The 20,124-nt window shown below is 39.7% G+C and overlaps 1 protein-coding gene across 11 annotated transcripts in view; it reads left to right on the top strand.

Moving 5' to 3' along the window:
* Positions 1–20,124, top strand: part of ctbp2 (C-terminal binding protein 2) — a 279,102-nt gene that overhangs the window by 233,197 nt on the left and 25,781 nt on the right. For all 11 annotated transcript variants that reach the window (XM_008106745.3, XM_062976049.1, XM_062976050.1 and 8 more), the window contains 2 exons: positions 6,807–6,951; positions 15,756–15,962. In XM_008106745.3, the coding sequence (XP_008104952.1) occupies positions 6,807–6,951; positions 15,756–15,962 (352 nt within the window). The remainder of the gene's footprint in view (positions 1–6,806; positions 6,952–15,755; positions 15,963–20,124) is intronic.

Here is a 20,124-nt window from a genome sequence, read left to right as displayed (position 1 = left end):
TACAAGATCACCTCCTCCTGTACAATCCATCCCGCTCATTGAAGTCCTCTGAGGGGGCATCTGTTGCTAGCCAGAATCCAACTGGTGACAGTCACCGAGAGGATCTTTTCATCGGCTGCCTCAAGACTGTGGAATGACCTGCCAGAAGACACCCGAAAGCTAAATGGCTGTCAGAATTTAAGACACAACTTAAGACCTGTCTCTTTTGGCAGGCCTACCTAGTCAATTTTTAACTTGTAAATTTTAACCTACATTTTATCAGTAATTTTTGAGCTGCATTTTATCTATGTGTATGTTATATGTGCAGAAATAGCGCTTCATTCTACCTCACTGTTTTAACTATATTGTGCCCCACCTCATACCGCAAGGAGAAATAATTTTGTTGTTGTTGTTGATGTTGATGTTGATGTTGATGTTGATGTTGATGTTGTCATTGTTGTCATCATCATCTGCACTGACTAGGGAAATTTCTCTTTCTTTTCTGTATTGTACTACCTCTTGCCTAGAGGAATGTTTTTATATGACTTCTTGGCCCAGAACATTGTTGTCAATGGCTGTCTTTTGAACAAAGAAAGACAAATTGAATGGTGGTTCACCAGGAATGCCACGTAGAAGCTGATCCTTTGGGATGACTAGAAGACTGAAATCCAAGTATCTTAAAAATGAACATAAAAGAGGAGGAGGGAGAGAGGCGAAAAATGACAAGATCAAAAACGACTGGGTGGAGGTGGCAAGCAAATCCTTAGAAGGCTTACTGTCACTCATAGCTCAGTCTGTCCTCAGGATGCTCACGACTTAAGGAATTATCCCTCAGTAGGGCAGGCTTCAGTGCTAGTTTAAAATAATCAGCAGTAAATAGCCTGGTCAATTTAAATATAAGGCTGTATCCATGGAATCTCAGCGTAGTCATTGCCTGCTTGCAGCATTTTCTACTCTTCAAGCTGTGTTTACACTTGGTACAGAATAATGAGGGCAAATATAACTTTACTCTTAGTGACTCTCTGGCAGACAGTATAAATCTGTGCATTAGAGTGTAAATCCCGCTGGGCCATGTAGGGTTTTCTGAGCTGTGGTATCCAGTCACATAAGGCCAATTGGATGTCACAGGCTGTTGTCTTATCTCTTCCTCCTCATTCTCTTACCCGGTGTCTGGAAATGTCATCTTTTTCTCTTCAGCCATCCTCCAGCATCACATCATAACCTTTCTCAGATACAAATCCTGCCTTGCATTTTTTTTCATTTCACATTTCTCATAATCTCATGCCAACATTATAGTACATAACCCACTAGCCTGTGAGGAAGCAAATGGTAGCTCAGTGATGGCTTCTGGGTAGTTTACAATGGTTCTTAGCTGAGATCTGAGCATCCTAACAGCCAGCTGAGCAGAAATGATACAATAAAGTGCCCTAAATGAGTATGTTCAGAAGTCATAACATACAGCTTATACTGAAATAATGAAACACACATAACTTTAATAAACACACATTTCCTGTAATTCTGTTAGAGACATACACACTTGTAAGCATTCCCTATATGTATAGATGTCCTTTTTTGGGCACTGGGGATGGGGCTGTATTCCTCCCTTTTGACCAAGTCTGCACAACTTGCAGTTCTCCATGTGTTTTGGGCTTCAGCTCCCACCATTAGACAAGCTAGCTTGAGGATCGGGGAGTTGGAGGCTGAAACATCTGAAGGGTCGCAGGTTGTGCAGTCCTGCTCAAGAACGAAAATAGCTCTCTCTCACACACACTGCCTCCGAAGTTACTTTATACAGCCATCTTATTCTTTGTAACAAGAGGACAGAATCAGAGAAGCATAGCACTGAGATCCATCAGCTTCTTCCATTGTATTTCTGGTTGTGGAGGTGTATCCTCATAGTTCACCCCCTCAAAATTTATTGTCAAGTCTCTGAAGATACTCCGCACAGCCGTTTCATGCTTTGCGGCAGTCAGGCAGGATCAGAGACGCATTTGGCTACAATACATAGCCAGAAATGATGGCATCAGCACTAAGGTCCATCAGCTTTCTCCATTGTGCTTCTGGCTGTGTAGACATGACCAAAGGCTTCTCTGATCCTACCTGCTTGCCACAAAGCATGGAATGGCCATGTGGACAGCCTTCATGGGCCTTCTAACAGGTTGGGAGAGAAGATATATAGCTCAGCATAATGTAGATCTCCATATGGATATATACACTGCACAGAGGGAATGTTGGAATGAAGCCATTATCTGAGTATTGAGGAGAGCTTAGTAACAAATGTTAGCTGGCAGAAGCTCAGTGTAGTTTGCCAATTCAAAGTAGAAAGCTTCTCCCACGACTTCTTCAAGGCATACCAGTTTATTTTGGAGACAGAGATGGAGTCAACCACTCCTGGCAGCTTCAGAAGAGGAAGTAACCTATTTTCCCCACATCTTAAACCAGCTGTGCCTAGCACTGGGGAAGAAAAATTTAATCAGAAATCCAATCAGGGATTTTTATTATCGTATAAAACTTTCACTAGTCTCCCCATTTTTGGCAATTAAACCAACTAGAAGGGGGAGCCTACACGGTTGCATTAGACTAGGGGGGACAACTGTGGCCTGTGAGCCACATGCTGATCTGATAAAATGTGTTGCTTGCAGAATATATTGGCTGAGCTCCTTTTTGCATTACAATTCATATGAAAGATCAATAAAAATGTTCAAGCTTTATCAGGAGTAAACTGAGAGTCTGCTGAATTAAATCTTAAATTTAATGTTCATGGTGAGTACCATATATACTTATGTACAAGTAAACCTATTGTACAAGTCAAGGGCAAATTTTGGGGCTAAAATTATGGATTTTGATATGAGTTTTAAATAAGTTAAAGGTTATTTTACAGAGGGGGAAGCACCAGTGCTGCTTCAAGGAGGGGCAGTTGCCTCTGGCATTGCCATTTCCCTGCACAGGCTTAAACATCCAGAAGTGATGGAGTTAGTAATGGTGGCATTGATGTTTATTGTTCTCCTTGTGAATCAAAGAGAACAATAATAAATAATCTCTTATCTTAAAGAACATACAGTTAGATTTCCCCCTTCCATAGATTCTAATTTATGATCAGAATTGGAAGTCCTATCAGGTGGAAAGGCTACATGCTGAGTAAAACAAGTTCTTTTCCGGGTTTAATCTCCCTTCCACTTACTGAATTCAAACCTAAAGGAATGAATTTTTTGTGGGCTGGAGAAAGAGGCAGGGAAGATATCTGGAAAGAATTCTAAACATATTCTTCATCTCTTTTCAAGAAAAAGAAAACCTGCCATTTCACAACATGATCTCTTTAGCTCTACCGATACACTATGAAACTTACTCTTTCTTAAAGTAATATATATTTGCGGATTTTCTCACATCCTAAAGGATAACATAAAAGGCTAGAGTAATCTCCGGGTTGATAGAGAGAACTGGGGGAGAGCTGTACTCTCATTTTGTTGCAAGGCTCTTGGGAAGACACACCTGTCTTTTTATCATTTTTAAAGACAGTTATAGAAAGAGTGGCATTAGCCGGCAACATAGGAGATTTAAGAATGTTTGGTGGTGGTTGCCCTACAAAGAATCACATATTGTCTTGTTGAAGGCTTTCATGGCCGGGATCACAGGGTTGTTGTATGTTTTTCAGGCTGTATGGTCAGCATTATTTGGATAAATACTGCAGAATGGATCTGTGTGGGGACATATACTACACTCAGAACATTCAGAATATAATGTAGAAATGAGATAGCTTAGGCCTTCCGGATTTTGTGGATTACAAATCCTAGATTCCTTACCACAGGTCTTTCTCAGTAGTTATGGTGGAAGATGTACCTGAAATTTCTGAAGGCACCGAATGTAACACAATACATTCCATTCCAGGGACAAAAGGCAAAGTCATTCTGTCCTCCGTTTCCCTCTCTCCCCCCCCCCCCCCCAAGAATAGATTTTATTATACATGTTGAGTATTCTTTATCTAACATGTTTGGGACCAGAAGAAGTGTTTGGATTTCAGATTTGTTTTTTGTTTTTTTTTATTGGATTATGGGCTGTCTTATACTTGCCTATCTGTATGTAATGAGTTACCTTGGAGATGGGACCCAAGTATAAACATGCAGTTCATTTATGCTTCATATACATCTGATATACCTAGCTTGAGGGTAATTACATACGATTTGTTTTCATGAAACAACATTTGTGTACATCAAACCCTGAGAAAGCAAAGGTATCACTATTTCATATATCCATGCAGACAATTTTGGAACATTTCAGAATTCTGGATAAGGTATCCTCGACCTGTATCAATTGATACAGGGCAATTATAACAATGGAAATAAAGCCAAGTTAAGTATCACAAAACTATCAAATCTCAAAATATGTTTTATAAGATAGCTAGTTATATAATTCTATAGTAATTAGATCTGTGATTGGACATTGTTCCAAAGGATGTTATGAGATCATGAAGGATTAATATATTTTAATTATACTTAGAATGATCAGCAAATGGAAAGCAAACAGTAAAGAAAATGCTTCTGTAGTGTTCATTTCTAGAGTATCTGAATTTACCACTAAGTTTCTCCGTAAGAACAAGAGGACACACTGATATAACGTATTTACGAGAGGAAGAAGGCTGCTGCTGATTCTCCCACGGTGCTGCCTCTGCCGGCTCTTGGCGGTGGGCGAGTGGGGAGGGACTTTAGGAGCCTGCCTGGCATCCTTCTCCTCTTCCTCCTCTTCTGAAGCAGCAGCAGCCGTGACAACAACATGACGCTCAGCCTGAGCTGCGCCACTGTCACTGCTGCTGCTTCAGAAGCGAGAAAGAAGAGAAAGCAGAGGAAGAGGAGTGCTTTAGAAGTGTATTTCAGTGTCCAAAATATATATCTACTCTCCCGTAAAACAACTTATTCCATATCATACACTCCAGAGACAAATATGATGTAGACTTTGATAAAATAACATATTTGGTTCACTCACAACTTCATGTGTTCAGCATACACGGGAACAGATCTAGATGGCCATCTGCCAGGAGTGCTTTGATTGTGCTTTTGCTGTATGAAGGCAGAAGGGAGTTGGACTAGATGGCCCAAGGGATCCCTTTTTCACACTATATTATTATCATTAATATTGAGGCTAGATTATCATCTGTCAGGGGTGCTTTTATTGTGCTTTTGCTGCACAAAGGCAGAAAGGGGTTGAACTAGATGGCCCAAGGGGTCTCTTCCAACTCTGTTGTTGTTGTTGTTGTTGTTGTTGTTGTTTGTTGAGGCTGGGTGGCCATCTGTTGGGGGTACTTTGATTGTGATTTTGCTGCATGAAGGCAGAAGGGATTGGACTAGATGGTCTTTAGAGGTCCCTTCCAACTCTATTATTATTATTATTATTATTATTATTATTATTATTATTATTATTATGGCTGGATGGCCATCTGTCAGGGGTGCTTTGATTGTGCTTTCCCTGCTTGAAGGCAGAATGAAGGGGGTTGGACTAGATGGCCTTTAGAGGTCCCTTACAACTCTAGGATTCTATGAAAGGAGTCTTAGTCAAACACGAGCCAACAGTGTGATGCTGCACCTGAAAAGGTCAATGCCAGTCTATGTCAATAGGAGAAGGCAAAGGGGAACTGATATGACACTTTACCTCGGCTGGTTTTTAAATTGTTTTAATGATAATTATTTAATGCAACTGCTTATGTTAATTTATCTTTTGTTTGAAATGTTTATGTTTTTTTTTGTTTTAAAAGGCATTGAATGTTTGCCTGTTGCTATGTTGGAAGCTGCCCTGAGTCCTCATGGGGAAATAGGGCAGAGTACAAATATATTTATTATTTTTATTGTGATTATTATTATTAAGTTATTGTTGATAATGTATTGTTTTTGTTGACCCTCCTTTTCCACTTACAGAGCTATGTTACTGGTTTTCTTTGAAATATGGTAAATATTCAAAAACATTTAACCTACTGATGCCTCAATTAATGTGATTTTATTGGTAAAATGTAAACGTTAAGATTTCCCCTGACGTTACGTCCAGTCGTGTCCGACTCTGGGGGTTGGTGCTCATCTCCATTTCTAAGCCAAAGAGCCGGCGTTGTCAGTAGACACTTCCAAGGTCATGTGGCCGGCATGACTACATGGAGCGCCGTTACCTTCTCGCCAGAGCAGTACCTATTGATCTACTCACATTTGCATGTTTTCAAACTGCTAGGTTGGCAGAAACTGAGACTAACTGCGGGCGCTCACTCTGCTCCCCTTATTCGAACCTGTGACTTTTTGGTACACAAGTTCAGCTCAGCACTTTAACACACTGTGCCACCAGGGGCCCCCAATTTTATTGGTATCTGTTTTATTTTTCAAATTGACCAGTAGCTGCTGCATTTCCCACCCTCGGCTTATACTTGAGTCAATAAGTTTTCCCAGTTTTTTATGGTAAAATTAAGTGCCTCAGCTTATATTCGGGTCGGCTTATACTCGAGTATATATGGTAATCTGTTTTTAATATGTGGAAAGAGTACAAAGAACATATAACTTCTTATGCCCTTTTCACTCAAGAGCTCAGAAGAGCTGCTATCCTCAAGTGAAGATTTGCCATTCAGTGCAGAGTCTCTTATGTAAACGCTGGACTTTGTCTACAGATCTACTGGAATTCTTTATAAAGTGTTCATTGCTACTTGGGAGTCTTTGAGCGTTTTATCAAATTGATCCATGTGCCTTACTAGATACTTTCTTATGACTCACTGCTGGACTTCAGCAGCTGTTACTGGAACACCATCCATCTGCTTCACTAATGCCTATAATTTTCTTCTTTTTGTGCCTGTATGTGTCTGTTAGGTTTTAAACGAAGCCGTTGGAGCAATGATGTACCACACTATCACCCTCACCCGGGAAGACCTAGAGAAATTCAAGGCCTTACGAGTCATTGTTCGGATAGGCAGCGGTTATGACAACATAGACATCAAAGCTGCAGGGGAACTTGGTATGTTTAGACTCCACTCCAGCGAGACCCCTTAATCAAGCTGTTGGTTTTTCTTAAAATTGGAATAAATGGCATAGCTGTCTAATTGTCCCAATCACGTATACATCCTAGTTTTGTTTGTGGGTAACTTCCTTTATCCAAAGGCACCGCTTTATTGTTCTTGATGTGATACAGCTGTTTCAATGTCTATGTGGGAGTTCCACGCCAGATACGCAGTTTAGGGCTTCTCCTTTCTCAGCTTTGTATTCCATGGACTAAACTGAATGTTCTATTAAGCTAATATGGACATAAAACAAAATAATCTTGTAACATAAGTAAAAGGCATCAGGTAAATTACAACGTGAAAGCACCAACATATGCTACTGCATTTTGTTCTGATCACATAACGATCAAAATCCACCCCCATCCCCAATCCATTTTGTGAACACACGCGCACACACACAACTCTCCCTTCCTTTCTTCTTCCCATTATGAGGATGTATATTTTTGCTTCCATTTTCAACTTGGCTTCTGGTTATTCAGTGATTAATGGAAGCAAGCCAACTTCATACTCTGGTTTAGAAAACTGGCCTTTTTCCACTACTCGTAGTTGATGACCACAGCCTTGACAGCAAACTAAGCTGTAGATAATCTAAAATGGATACTTCTTATCTTCTTGCAGTCACACTAGAAGTATGTAGAAAACACATTGCAACTCATCCTTAAAGTATTAAACCATATTGCATGTAAGCAGGTTTTATGGAAAATGGTTTATATTATTTTTTCATTTTTAAACCATGGCCAGAATTCTGTTAGCTTCCCCTTTCAGGTGTTATCCGGGTCTTGAAGTATAGATTAAGGAGGATAACTTGGTTTGACATCGATTAGTGATGTGAACACACAGAACTAAATTTGGATTTCTGAACTTGTGATAGTTTTGCATTTTCTCACAGTTGCCATCAACTGGGAGCTAGCCATTTGTCTTCATGCCTGTGGGTTATCAAACACTTTTTGCATTTCAGAACAGCCTTAAGAGTGTTTTCGTTATTGACAAAGATCTGTTCAGTAGATTCAAAGTGATGGTCCCTCAACCAGAGTTATTTGTTACCTGTCCTAGATAAGCTTCTAAAAATAAAGAAAGAAGGACACAACATAGTACAGGTCCTTGACACACAGGAATCAGTATTTTTGTATTAACCCCCTCCCACCACACACATAATCAAAGAGTCTGATGATCACTATTGTAGACATTTGCTTTTTTCATATATTTAATATCCACAAAACTTCCTGTTCTACATACGAGTTTTGGGAAACATTGGTGCCAATTTCATTCTCATTCCACTGTTCCATATCAGTCCGTTCATGTATCAGCCTATCTATATGTTTCTCTATGCTGTTCACGGTGGTTTCCTTCAAAACCCAAAATTTTAATCCAAAAATCAGCACACAAAATAACAGGAAATCTGCAATGTTTTCCAATTAAGAAAAGTTTGACTGCATTTCAGTGGTTCCCAACCTTTGGTCCTCCAGCTGTTTTGGACTTCAGCTCCCACAATTCCTAACAGCTTGTAAGGTGGCTAGGATTTCTGGTAGTGGACGTCCAAAACAACTGGAGGACCAAAGGTTGGGAACAACTACATTACATGGTATGCCTTGCATTGATTGTTTTCATAAGTATATTTACAACTACAGTAGAGTCTCACTTATCCAACATAAACGGTCTGGCAGAACGTTAGATAAGTGAATATGTTGGATAATAAGGAGAGATTAAGAAAAAGCTTATTAAACATCAAAATAGGTTATGATTTTACAAATTAAGCACCAAAACATCATGTTATACAACAAATTTGACAGAAAAAGTAATTCATTACAAATTAATGCTATGTAGTAATTACTGTATTTATGAATTTAGCACCAAAATATCACAATGCATTGAAAAGATTACCTTTCCCCATTTCGGAACACTCTGCATTTTGCCTGGGACCTATGAATTAGTCTCCTGTTTTTAACACTGTATGCTGCTTCGGGGAGATGGGGCGGGGTATAAAAAATAAAGTTATTATTATTATTAAAGTTAAAAGATTGACTACAAAAATGTGTTGGATAATCCAGAATGTTGGATAAGTGAGACTCTACTGTACCTATCCACATTCTGTTACATGCTTTCAGCATCCTTTCTTCTATATATATAAATGAGTGATGGCATCACGGCGACCCACAAAACAACAAAACTACAGACCCCCCAACCTCGAAATTTGACAACACAACCCATCATCCACACCTCTAGGTTGATACAACAAAAAGAAAAGAAAAATAAAGTCCTAATTAGAGGGAGAGCAATAATGGTTTTTATCCAATTGCTGCCAGTTTAGAGGGCTAATCTCTGCCCACTTGGTCTCCTAGCAACCAACTCAGCCAAGGGACAGCCAGGGTTCAGTTAGGGGACAGGCAGACTTAGGCCTCACTTAGGCTTCTTCCACAGATTATCTAATTTGCACTGGATTATATGGCAGTGTAGACTCAAGGCCCTTCCACACAGCTATATAACCCAGTTATAATCTTATATTATCTGCTTTGCACTGGATTATCTTGACTCCACACTACCATATAATCCACTTCAGTGTGCATTTTATACAGCTGTGAAGAAGGGCCTCATATAATCCAGTTCTAAGCAGATAATATAAGATTATCAATATACAATATAAAATTCCTCAATACTTTATTTCCCATACCACCATACTTCGCCACAGCAACGCGTGGCCGGGCACAGCTAGTAATATAATAAGAGAGGAAATGTTGCTATGTTGCTGACTTGTAATGTTCTCTTCAAATCTCAACTTTTTACATTTGCATTTACTCTGCCTGGTTGCCATTTCATGATTAATTGGCCGCTTGAGTAAACTTTCCTGGCATATCCATCTTTTGTCCCTTAATATATATGCACAACAGCAGCACATGTACACAAGTATTTCCACGAAGAGAGCACTTGACCTGCTGTCAGTATTTAATAAACTTAAATAACATTTTCTCTTCATGGCTTTCCCCCAATTCTCTTTGCCTTCCCTTTGGGGACATGACTCTGTCAGGGAAATTTACTTAACCAGCCACCATAACATGAAATGGCCACTGGGCAGAACCGATTTAGAACTGTCTCACCATGGTATCAAACTAGGTTTCTAGCATATGCTGTCTTGCTACATGGATTGGCCCTTAGTATGTGCTTTGTTTCCACACTGCTCCAAACTGCCAGAAGGCATATTTGATAGCTGTATTGAAACCAAACATATGGTGAAAGACAGTCAACAGCAAAAGTTGTTGAACACAATTTCTACACTACCTGAAATATCCTTATTGGAGAGGACACTCCAGGTAGCTCTGTATGAAGACCGTTTCATAGGAATTGTCCTGAAACACCAGTAGTATAACAGAGTCATAATTCTTATCAAGTAACCGTCATATATCTACACAAAGAGGTGTTCTAAAACCAAACTTCAATGGTGTATTTTAGCCTGTGACTTATTAATTGTCAGTTCAGCAGTTGGCATATTGCTTATACTTAAATTCCCTTTTTATTGAATAGCATAGAGACATTATTCCCCCTTGCTTTTATGTCTCTTAGCATTAAAGTCGCTTTCTGCCTGAGAACAAACAGAGACAACTAATTATGTTATGTTATCCTTAACTAGATTTAAGAATTATAACATATTGGCCATTTCTGCCTCCTACTAAAATGCTAGTGAGCTGTTTGCAAGCGGCATCGTTAATTGTTTTACCACTAATGAGTACCATCGCATTAGCATATAAAATAAAATTGATCTTTATAGGGTGCCAGCTGTATATGTTTGTCAATAGGGTGTCATTAGACTGATTAATTGCTTCAGAGTACTTCATTGTAAATCTTAATAAAACTAAAGAAACACATATCCTTTGCAGTAGTTGTTCTAAACAAGACACTTCACTGAATCATTTGCATAAAAATGTTCTCAGTCATTTGGGAATTCTCTGCTTTACAGCATGACATGGCAGTCATTACAAGTATAAAACAAGCTGCTTCTAGGGAGTATTTTTTAATACTCTTGCATTACACTGGGGCATTCAGTCACATGTTATAGAGTCAACATAGACATATACTTAGAATGTAGGTCTTCTATAACACTTTGTAACAAAATTTGAAATGTATTCCTCATTTGAAAGTGTTATTTCCTGTTTAATTTTGTGGTTCTTACCTTGAAAGTAGTTGCTCTACTCCTGAAACATCATTTTTGTGGCTGTCACAAATTAGGTTGAATAGATTAAGACTCTGTGATGAGATGTTCATTGAAAAACTATAGCAAAAGGTGCTACGGGATGTCCCACAAAAACAAAGTTTTTGCAGTTCTATAAAAATTTCCCATGTTTTAATAATAGAACCAATTAGGAAACGACATTTATAACTCTGTAACAAAAATCATGTTGCACAGTGAAATAGGACTTCTTAAACTTTTCACTTGGAACCCCTTTTTGCCAGGGAAATTTTTACATGACCCTGTGTATATAGGTATATAAAATAGGTATAAAAATCAGACATTAATGATAATAAATCAGCATTTGCAAGGTTTCCTAAATAGGCTGATTTTTCTTTTTATGAAGTACAGCTGAAGTTCACTGTAAACACTGCAAAACAGATTTGTGCACATGTCTAAAACAGCCACTGGGTGAGGATCAGAAACCTTTTACCATTGCCATTTTTTTCAGGACCCCAATATTGAACAAAGGGGTCCCCATTTGAGGTTGGGATCCACAGTTTAAGAAGTATTGTGTTCCATATTGTTGTCACCTGCACAGTTATAAACAGTCAGTGGAATCCTAGATTTGCTACAGGCAGGCCCGTAGCCGGGATTTTGATTCGGGAGGGGCTGGGATTTTTGTTTGGGGGGGGGCTGGGTCTGAGTGAGGGGGGACCTACCCTAGCAAACCTTTTGTATCGCTATCCCAATACCCCCATGCATATGGGATATATTGAGCATGGTGATCAGATCATCCGATATGAATAAACATAACAGTTTAAATAATAAATGTAAGGCCTTCTCACGGACCAACCTGAAAATTTCGGGGGGGAGCTGAAGCCCCTCAACCCCCCCCCCCCCCCCCGGCTACATGCCTGTCTACAGGTGAAACACCTTTTCACCTAGTGCCACACCAGAGGCTAGTAATTCTATATAAAAATGTTTATTGAAGAAATCAGGTAGAAAGGGGGAAATGACTTTTTAAAAGGGATCAGCAGAATAGGAAATACAAAATAGTAGAGATCCAAAAATGCCAAAGTACATAAAATCAAGAGAAGCAAAATCCACAGCAGTACTTCAACCATAAATCCATAAACCAGAAAGCAATAACTTTTCCAAGGTAAATCCTTCAAGAAAACAAAGACATGAACCAGATAACTTAAGAATACTTGAATCATAAATTTGAGAGCAGAGTCAGGTGAGCCATTCCTATGACAACGTTGTCTCCTTTGAAAAACATGAAGCTGGCACTCCTTAATTTAAGCCCGGCCAAGTAGCAATGAGATGTCAAACGCATCTGGGCTTCGAGGTCTTCTAATGGAGTTTCTCAGCACGTCTAATTTGCCTATTTTTCACTCCCTCCATTCTCAAGCCTATTCTAGCATCTTGTGAAAACTCCCCATCAGCCAAAGACTGTTTCCCAAGGGACCCAGGACTTTCGTTTTCCCATTTGGAATCCAAAACATCGGCCCCTGTCACTGACAGCCTCGTCCTCTGACATGTCAGAGAAATCAGAAAAATCCTCAACTGCTTGCTGAGCTACAACAGCTACATGAATTACGTCTACTTAGCTAAGTAACATCACATGGCCCAACCCCATCCAAGGCCATCTTAACATCCAGCTACCAAATCAGAAGGAGGAGGTTCATTCAGTTTCCAATTGGGGCATTTTCATCCCCTCCCACCAGTGAGCAAGGCTAACAAGAGTCATGCTTCTGATTGCCTCAGACTCGCTTGCTTGGTGGAGATGGTAGAACCATCATCCTCTTTGTTCCCTAACTGGAAACTGAATAGAATTATGAACTGACCATGTAACAATCACACACATACATCCAACTCACCTTGTAAGCAGTTCACTAACTCACTCCAACATGGCCATTTCCATGTTCTAGGAGAGCAGAGTGGTCAGAAGGGTGCATTCGGCTATTTTCTTGTAGCTGCATACGCTGCAAGGATATCATCTGCAGAGATGTTCTGAAAATCTCAGAAGTCTCTGCAGATAGAGGTCACAGTGAGTACAACTAAAGGAAAATAACTGAATATGTCCTCACTCATCCCTCCCCACCCCATGAGGGATGCTGTTTACAAGGTGAGCATTTTGGGGATACATTGGCAGATATAGCTATGAAGATGTTTCTATGTGATACATGTACGTCACTCTATACAGGATCTTGGTCTGTGTATGTAAATAACAACAACAACAATAATAATGTATCTGTCAAAATTGGCACTAGTAATCTGGATGGATCATTATTCCATCTGGTTATAAGAAATCCCTGTATATAGCTATGCAACATTAAAACAAAAAGTCCAGCAGTAATAGAGAAAAAATGGCTGTAGCTGTCAGAGGCGTTTCAGTCTCATAGATGTATGTATTACAATTGCATCTTGTTTTTCTCCTTTTTTTCTTATATGTTGCATATGGCAGGCTTTTGATGGCTATTAATAGTTGTACATTTGCTTGAATGGTCATGTCATTATTATACTCCTTCCAGCTCTCCTGCTTTGTAATATGCTTATTACCTAGTATGATTTCAGGACAGTTTTCTGTTAAGGGAGAAATTCCAAAATAAACAGAGATTTGTAATGTAATACATAATGGAACGCAGTGTCAGACAAAGACCTATGTTCCTCTCAGCTGTATGGATCAAAGGCGATATAAAATGTTACAAAATGTTACTGTATATTCAGTGTTTTATAAGCATCCTATTTTGGAATTCGGTTGTTGTGTGTATATTGTTGTGATAAAGCTATGAAATTTGGGGAAGAAGAATGAAAGGAGTTTTGCTTTTGAATTCCTGCAGATAAGTGGAGGAGGGAAATGGCAAATCCATCATTCTTAGAGCAACTAGGACATGAATTTGTGGGCCTGGGAAGGAAATTGTGCTGAGGTAGTCTTTCTTTGGAATCCTGGCCTTGCAAAATTCAATTAAGTTGAGTAAACATTGTTACACTTCGCCAAAGCTGCTTACATGTCTTAACCCTGCCCTGGTAACGTGCATGGCTAGGCATCACCTTGTGAGAGCAATGCAAGTCATCTTCCTGCACGTAGGCAGGACAAGGAAGGCAAAGCAGACCCCTTTTGCTGTCTCAAGGACAACATTCCATAAATTAGAAACATAAAGTAAGATGTATTGGAACCCGGTCTAAGAGTTGCCATGCAAACTTTAAGGGGCCTTATTATTTTATCCAGAAACTTTGGAGCTCCACACCTTTCCCTAATAGCCAACCTGTAAAAAGAGGGGGGGAAATGCTTCCAAATAACCCCACAAGGATAATTTTCACTATGTTTAGGGCCATAATAGGACAGGGCTTAAATTGGAAATGCTACTACACACTCCAGAGGGCATTTCTGTGCAAAATAACAACAACACCTGAGGATCTCAGAACATGGTAAAAATGCCCTCCACAACCTCTCACACGTTTTGGAACAATTTTAGACCTCTGGAAGTCAGCGAAATGGCCCTATGGACCTCACATAACTCACAAGCCACATTTCCCCACCCTTGTTTTAAATGTAGCTTAATTCCACATGTAGCTTGGATTTGGGAATTGAACACTGACCTACATATCTTCTAGAGTACTGCTTCTTAAACTGTGGGTCCCAGCCCCCAAATAGAGTCCACTTAGCTCAATGTTGGGGTCACAAAAATAGAAACAGTAAAAGGTGGCACAGTGGGTTAAACCACTGAGCTGCTGACCTTGTCAGCGGTTCGAATCTGGGGAGAGGTAAGCTTCTGCTGTTAACCCCAGCTTCTGCCAACCTAGCAGTTCGAAAATATGCAAATGTGAGTAGATCAATAGGTACCACTCCGGCGGGAAGGTAACAGTGCTCCATGCGGTCATGCCAGCCACATTACGTTGGGGATGTATACGGACAATGCTAGCTCTTCAGCTTAGAAATGGAGATGAGCACCAACCCCCAGAATCGGACACAACTAGACTTAATGTCAGGGGAAAACCTTTACCTTTATCTAAAAGTTTTCTGAACATTACCCACTGACACAAATCTGTTAGCAAAAATGTGCAGGGTTGAAAATGCTTCAGTTGTACTCCACAAAAACTAAAATCAACCTATTTTACAAGCCTTGCAAATTTATTTATTTATTTATTTACAGCATTTATATTCCGCCCTTCTCACCCCGAAGGGGACTCAGGGCGGATCACATTACACATATAGGCAAACATTCAATGCCTTTTAACATAGAACAAAGACAAACAAACATAGGCTCTGAGCGGGCCTCGAACTCATGACCTCCTGGTCAGAGTGATTCATTGCAGGTAATTGCAGCTGGCTTGCTCTCCGGCCTGCGCCACAGCCCGGGCAATTCAACTAATGTGGAATTGTTTTCAGTAAATGTTCAATTTTTATACTTATGCTATATACCTGGGGTCACATGAACATTTCTTGAGCAGAAAGGGGTCATGAGCGGAAAAGGTATAAGGAGCACTGTTCTAGAGGAGTGAGGTTTGAAAAGTAATTTTACATGAAAGAGAAACTTTTGATTTCATAATATTTTCTTGATTGCTAAAATGAGGATTTCTGTCCTATGACTCCAGGAATTGCTGTTTGCAACATCCCCTCAGCAGCAGTAGAAGAGACGGCAGACTCCACTCTGTGCCACGTGTTGAACCTCTACCGAAGGAACACTTGGCTCTACCAGGCACTGAGGGAAGGAACCAGAGTGCAAAGCGTGGAACAGATACGGGAGGTGGCTTCGGGCGCAGCTCGCATTAGAGGCGAAACACTTGGCCTGATCGGATTTGGTATGTTAATGACTTTTAGGGAAGAACTTATGAAAGATATTGATATATGCAAAATGTGGAGGCCTTAAAAGGAGACCTGCATGTGGATTCTTCAATGAGACTTGACGATTGTAAATTCGCATTGCCTGAAAAAGGCTAAAGATTTGAGCATGCATAATCATGTGATTCACTTGACTCTTCTTTCTGCCTTCCTTTGCTAAATGTCATCACTCCCACTACTTTTCTCCCATAAGAAAACATATTATTTGTGATAGGGATAGGTAGGATTTTGGGCCTTCCAGATGTTTAGGGTTCAACTTTTGGAAACCTCAGCAAGCAATAGTGGCAATACTAAAGTATTATGGAAACTGTAATCTATATTAGTGAAGGTTCCTGTCTCTGATTTATGCAGTTAAAGGGATTCTGGTTTTTTATAATAGTTGTTCTATTTAGGACTATGTACACATAACCTGGTCATTAGGAGTTCATATCTCCTGATTATCCTGTGAAGAATCAGGAAGATAGCTAGCTTGTTGCAGTGGAGATACTTACCTGCAAGCAGGCTTTGACCTCCTGGAGTGGTAATAATTCTTCAAGTTCCTGCCCAGGAGTCACCCTTATACTTACAATAGCTATTAGGAGGCTCTTTGCTGCCCACCCTGGTAGTTCCTGTGTTCAGGACAAATTAGGTGGGCTAGTATTCATTGGTGCTTGCATCTCAATTTGCAGAGGGTGCCTAGCACTGAATTGCACATCGGTGAAAAGTCTGTTAATAAGCCCTTGATATCAAGGAATGTCCGACTTTGTCCAAATATGGCAGTCAAGAAAGAAAAGGGGTTTCCCCCAATTTATAGCCTCACCAAACCTCATTTCCATTAGGAAGGCTTGTTTGTTTGGCTTCCACTCTGCTTTCTGTTAAAAGAAGACTTCTGTCTTGATCTAGGAGTCGGGTAGTTGAGCTCAGGCGGTGACATTGAATTGGAATGACATTGTGGATAATGACCTGCTGATTGCACTGCAGCTGTCCCTCTTTATCAGAAGAGCCTTATTAAACCTTTGCTTCCAAACCATGACAGTTGTCTTAGTCATGCCCAATTAAATAGCCATTCAGCAAGAGTGCAGAAGGAAAAAGGTGGAGGGGGTGGAGAGGATCCTACAGCAAACAAGTTGCTTTTACAATAAATAAGGCTCAGAAGGGGTTTGTCATTACTGTTGTGCCAAAATCCTTTGTAGTAATATTTCTTTAACATCGTATCTGTTTTAGATCAGATTTAAGAGGCCCCACAGAGGCTATAAGATAGGATTTTAGTAACTACTATTCTGATATTTGTAGAAGACCTGTCTCATGCAAAGGAAATTAGGTTGCCAACCGGTTTCTGATGCTTGCCTCCACCCAGCCCTTATTTCTCCAATCTGAGAATTTGGCACTGCCCCTTCAATAGTTCTGCATTGCCTATGAAAGCTAGGGCATGCTTCAGTGTCCTCATAGCAACGTCTGTTCACATTAATCGCCTCTGAAGTGCAATGGCAAACAGTTAATGGACATTTTTGAAAAATGCCATAGCTGCTTATATTCTAAAAGCAGATTTGAGTAATGCCCTTGTACACGCTGCATTACACGGTCTGTATTTGACCTTCAGCTAAGTCAGCAGTAAGACTCTCTGTCCTAAGAATGTGTCTCTTGGAAATTTAAGATCAACCAGCAGGGAGGGAGATGAAAAGAAGGGCACAAAGCAAGGTGTTCTTGGTTATGCGTTTGTGAATCTACAAATAAGGACACATTTGAATAGATATCTCTTACATGCACAAATAGTGCCTTAAAAGAACTCCAGGTGAACTTAAATTGGGTGCTAGGGAAGGTAACAGTAGGGGTAACTTGGCATTCAAAAACAAAGTGCGTATTTATTTGCTCCATTTATAATCTCACCTTTCTCCTATTAATGGAATTCAGGGTAGCTTAGAATAAAATCATATAAATGTTATTATGTTTTAAATGTGTTTTTAACCTTTTAAAACTTGTGTGTTTTAAACAGAATTCTAGTTTGTTTTTCTTTTAACTTTTAGATTAATCATTTTTTAATTGTACTTTGTATTTATGATTTTAAGTCACCTTGAAACCTTTGCCAGGAGAAAAGCAGAATATAGATTAAATACAGTATGGCCCTTGAACCCACAGAGCTAGTTCCTGCAGTTTCAGCTATTCACCTTGGACAAAATATGTTCTTTCTAGGAATTTTCAAGGTCCTTCTTGTTATTCTATGGTTTGTTTCCAACAGAAGGTTCCATAGCATTGCCCTGGAGGACTTTGCAAATTCAGAGAGGATAACTTCTACAAATTTTCTAGATTCTCCAAAGCAACTTTATGGTACCTTCTGGCAGAAATAATTTATTTCAGTAGGGTTTACGGTTATCCACCATTTCCTGTTTCCACAATAAGTTCTGTGCAGATATGGGAATCGTACTACGAATAAATAAATAAAATTCATTATATAAAGTTAATTAAAGGGAAAACATGTTAAAAGACCATTTTAAAGAAGTAAATAATGGGCAATTAATTATTTATGGCTGTAGTATCCCTCATTAACCCAGTATTTCTTATTAGTATATTCATGATACATAGTCATGAATTCTTTTAGTCTAAAATAGGTGGGAATATTGCACCCATCCAAATGTTGCTGGGCTTCAGCTTAGCCTTCTTCACCAATGGCTGTTCTGGGTATGAGTACTAGAATTTGCAATCTAATAGCATCTGGATAGCCATATGATGATTTGTGCCCCAGGTCTTAAGGAAGGCTTATTATTATTCCTTTGAGAACAGAGGAATATAGCTGTAATTATGATGTTAGAGCAAACTTGAGCAATGCAAGCACAAAATGAAGCCCACTGGTCCCAGAGCTTGACCACTCCTACCTCTGAGCACTAGGCAGCTGGCAACAATAGGAGATATTCCAGAAACTTGTATGGATCGTCATTCTTGGTGGCCACATATTTTTCTGTACTAGATTATTCTTTATCCCAAAATAAGAGGACAGTGAGGACAGTTTCCAGCGGATGCATCCTTTCTGCCTGCCCCCTCTTCTTCTCCTCAAAGGCAGGAAGTTCTCATAAGCAGATGATCTTTCTATATCAATGGTTCTCAACCTGTGGGTCCCACGTATTTTGGCCTTCAACTCCCAGAAATCCCAGCTAGTTTACCAGCTGTTAGAATTTCTGGGAGTTGAAGGCCAAAACATCTGGGGACCCACAGGTGGAGAACCACTTCTCTATGTGATCAAAGTATTTCCCTAACCTTGTTCCACATTATATTCATTATATTACTTATAATTTTTATATAAGGGTAGATTACAGAGAGGGCACTGGACAGCATGCAAACATTAAAAAAGTAAAGGCTGCCATCTGGTTCAGCATTTTCAAGATAATAAGATGGCTGTGTAGTACCGTAACTGCTGAGATTTATGCTTACAGTTATGCATGACTGAGTGTGACCTTAAAAATGTACTTTTTCCAACCTGGAAGCACCAAAGCATTTTCGAAACATTACAGAACAAAGAGATTGACAAATGACATGTGCAATGCTCTCCTAATTACAGGGCACGTGGAGAATAGGCAGCTATTCTCAATGGACCCTACAACTAGGAGAGTACAGGAAACACAATTCCCCATTGCTCTAGCTATAGCACTTTGGAAACACTTCGTTTAGGGTGAGGATGGCATTGTCAGACATAACTACAACAGAGTTCAAACTTCATAGTTACATTCTAGGAATTGCGTGAGAAATGCCTTGCTCCTCCTTTAATGTATTTTTTAAAAACAATTTGTTTGGAAATTAGTACTGGTTGAGCAGGCAAAGTGAGGAGACATTTTTTTTTCTGAGTGCAGAAGACAAGGCATCCAAAGTTCGAAAAATACTAAAGTCCTACTCAAGAAATTCAGCTTTGGAGGTCTGCAGCGCACGAAACCCCTGCAATTCAGTGCATTTCCAAAATCTTAACAGAACTGAGAATGTAACAAAAGCTAAGCTGCAGTGAGAGAGTAGTAAAAGCAAAGAGGTTCCTGCACTGCGTTGAGAGAGTGGTAAACTCACACGGAGGCTCCTGTACTATTACCATTGTACCAGTTTATTTCCCTCTACAAGTGCTGCATTTCAGCAGTCCTGGCAAAAGGATAATATAAAAGAGAATCA

Source organism: Anolis carolinensis, chromosome 3, assembly GCF_035594765.1.
Source record: "Anolis carolinensis isolate JA03-04 chromosome 3, rAnoCar3.1.pri, whole genome shotgun sequence".
In the NCBI taxonomy this organism is placed as follows: Eukaryota; Metazoa; Chordata; class Lepidosauria; order Squamata; family Dactyloidae; genus Anolis; species Anolis carolinensis.
Note: the sequence above shows the minus strand (reverse complement) of the source record. Positions and strands in the feature narration are given on the sequence as shown.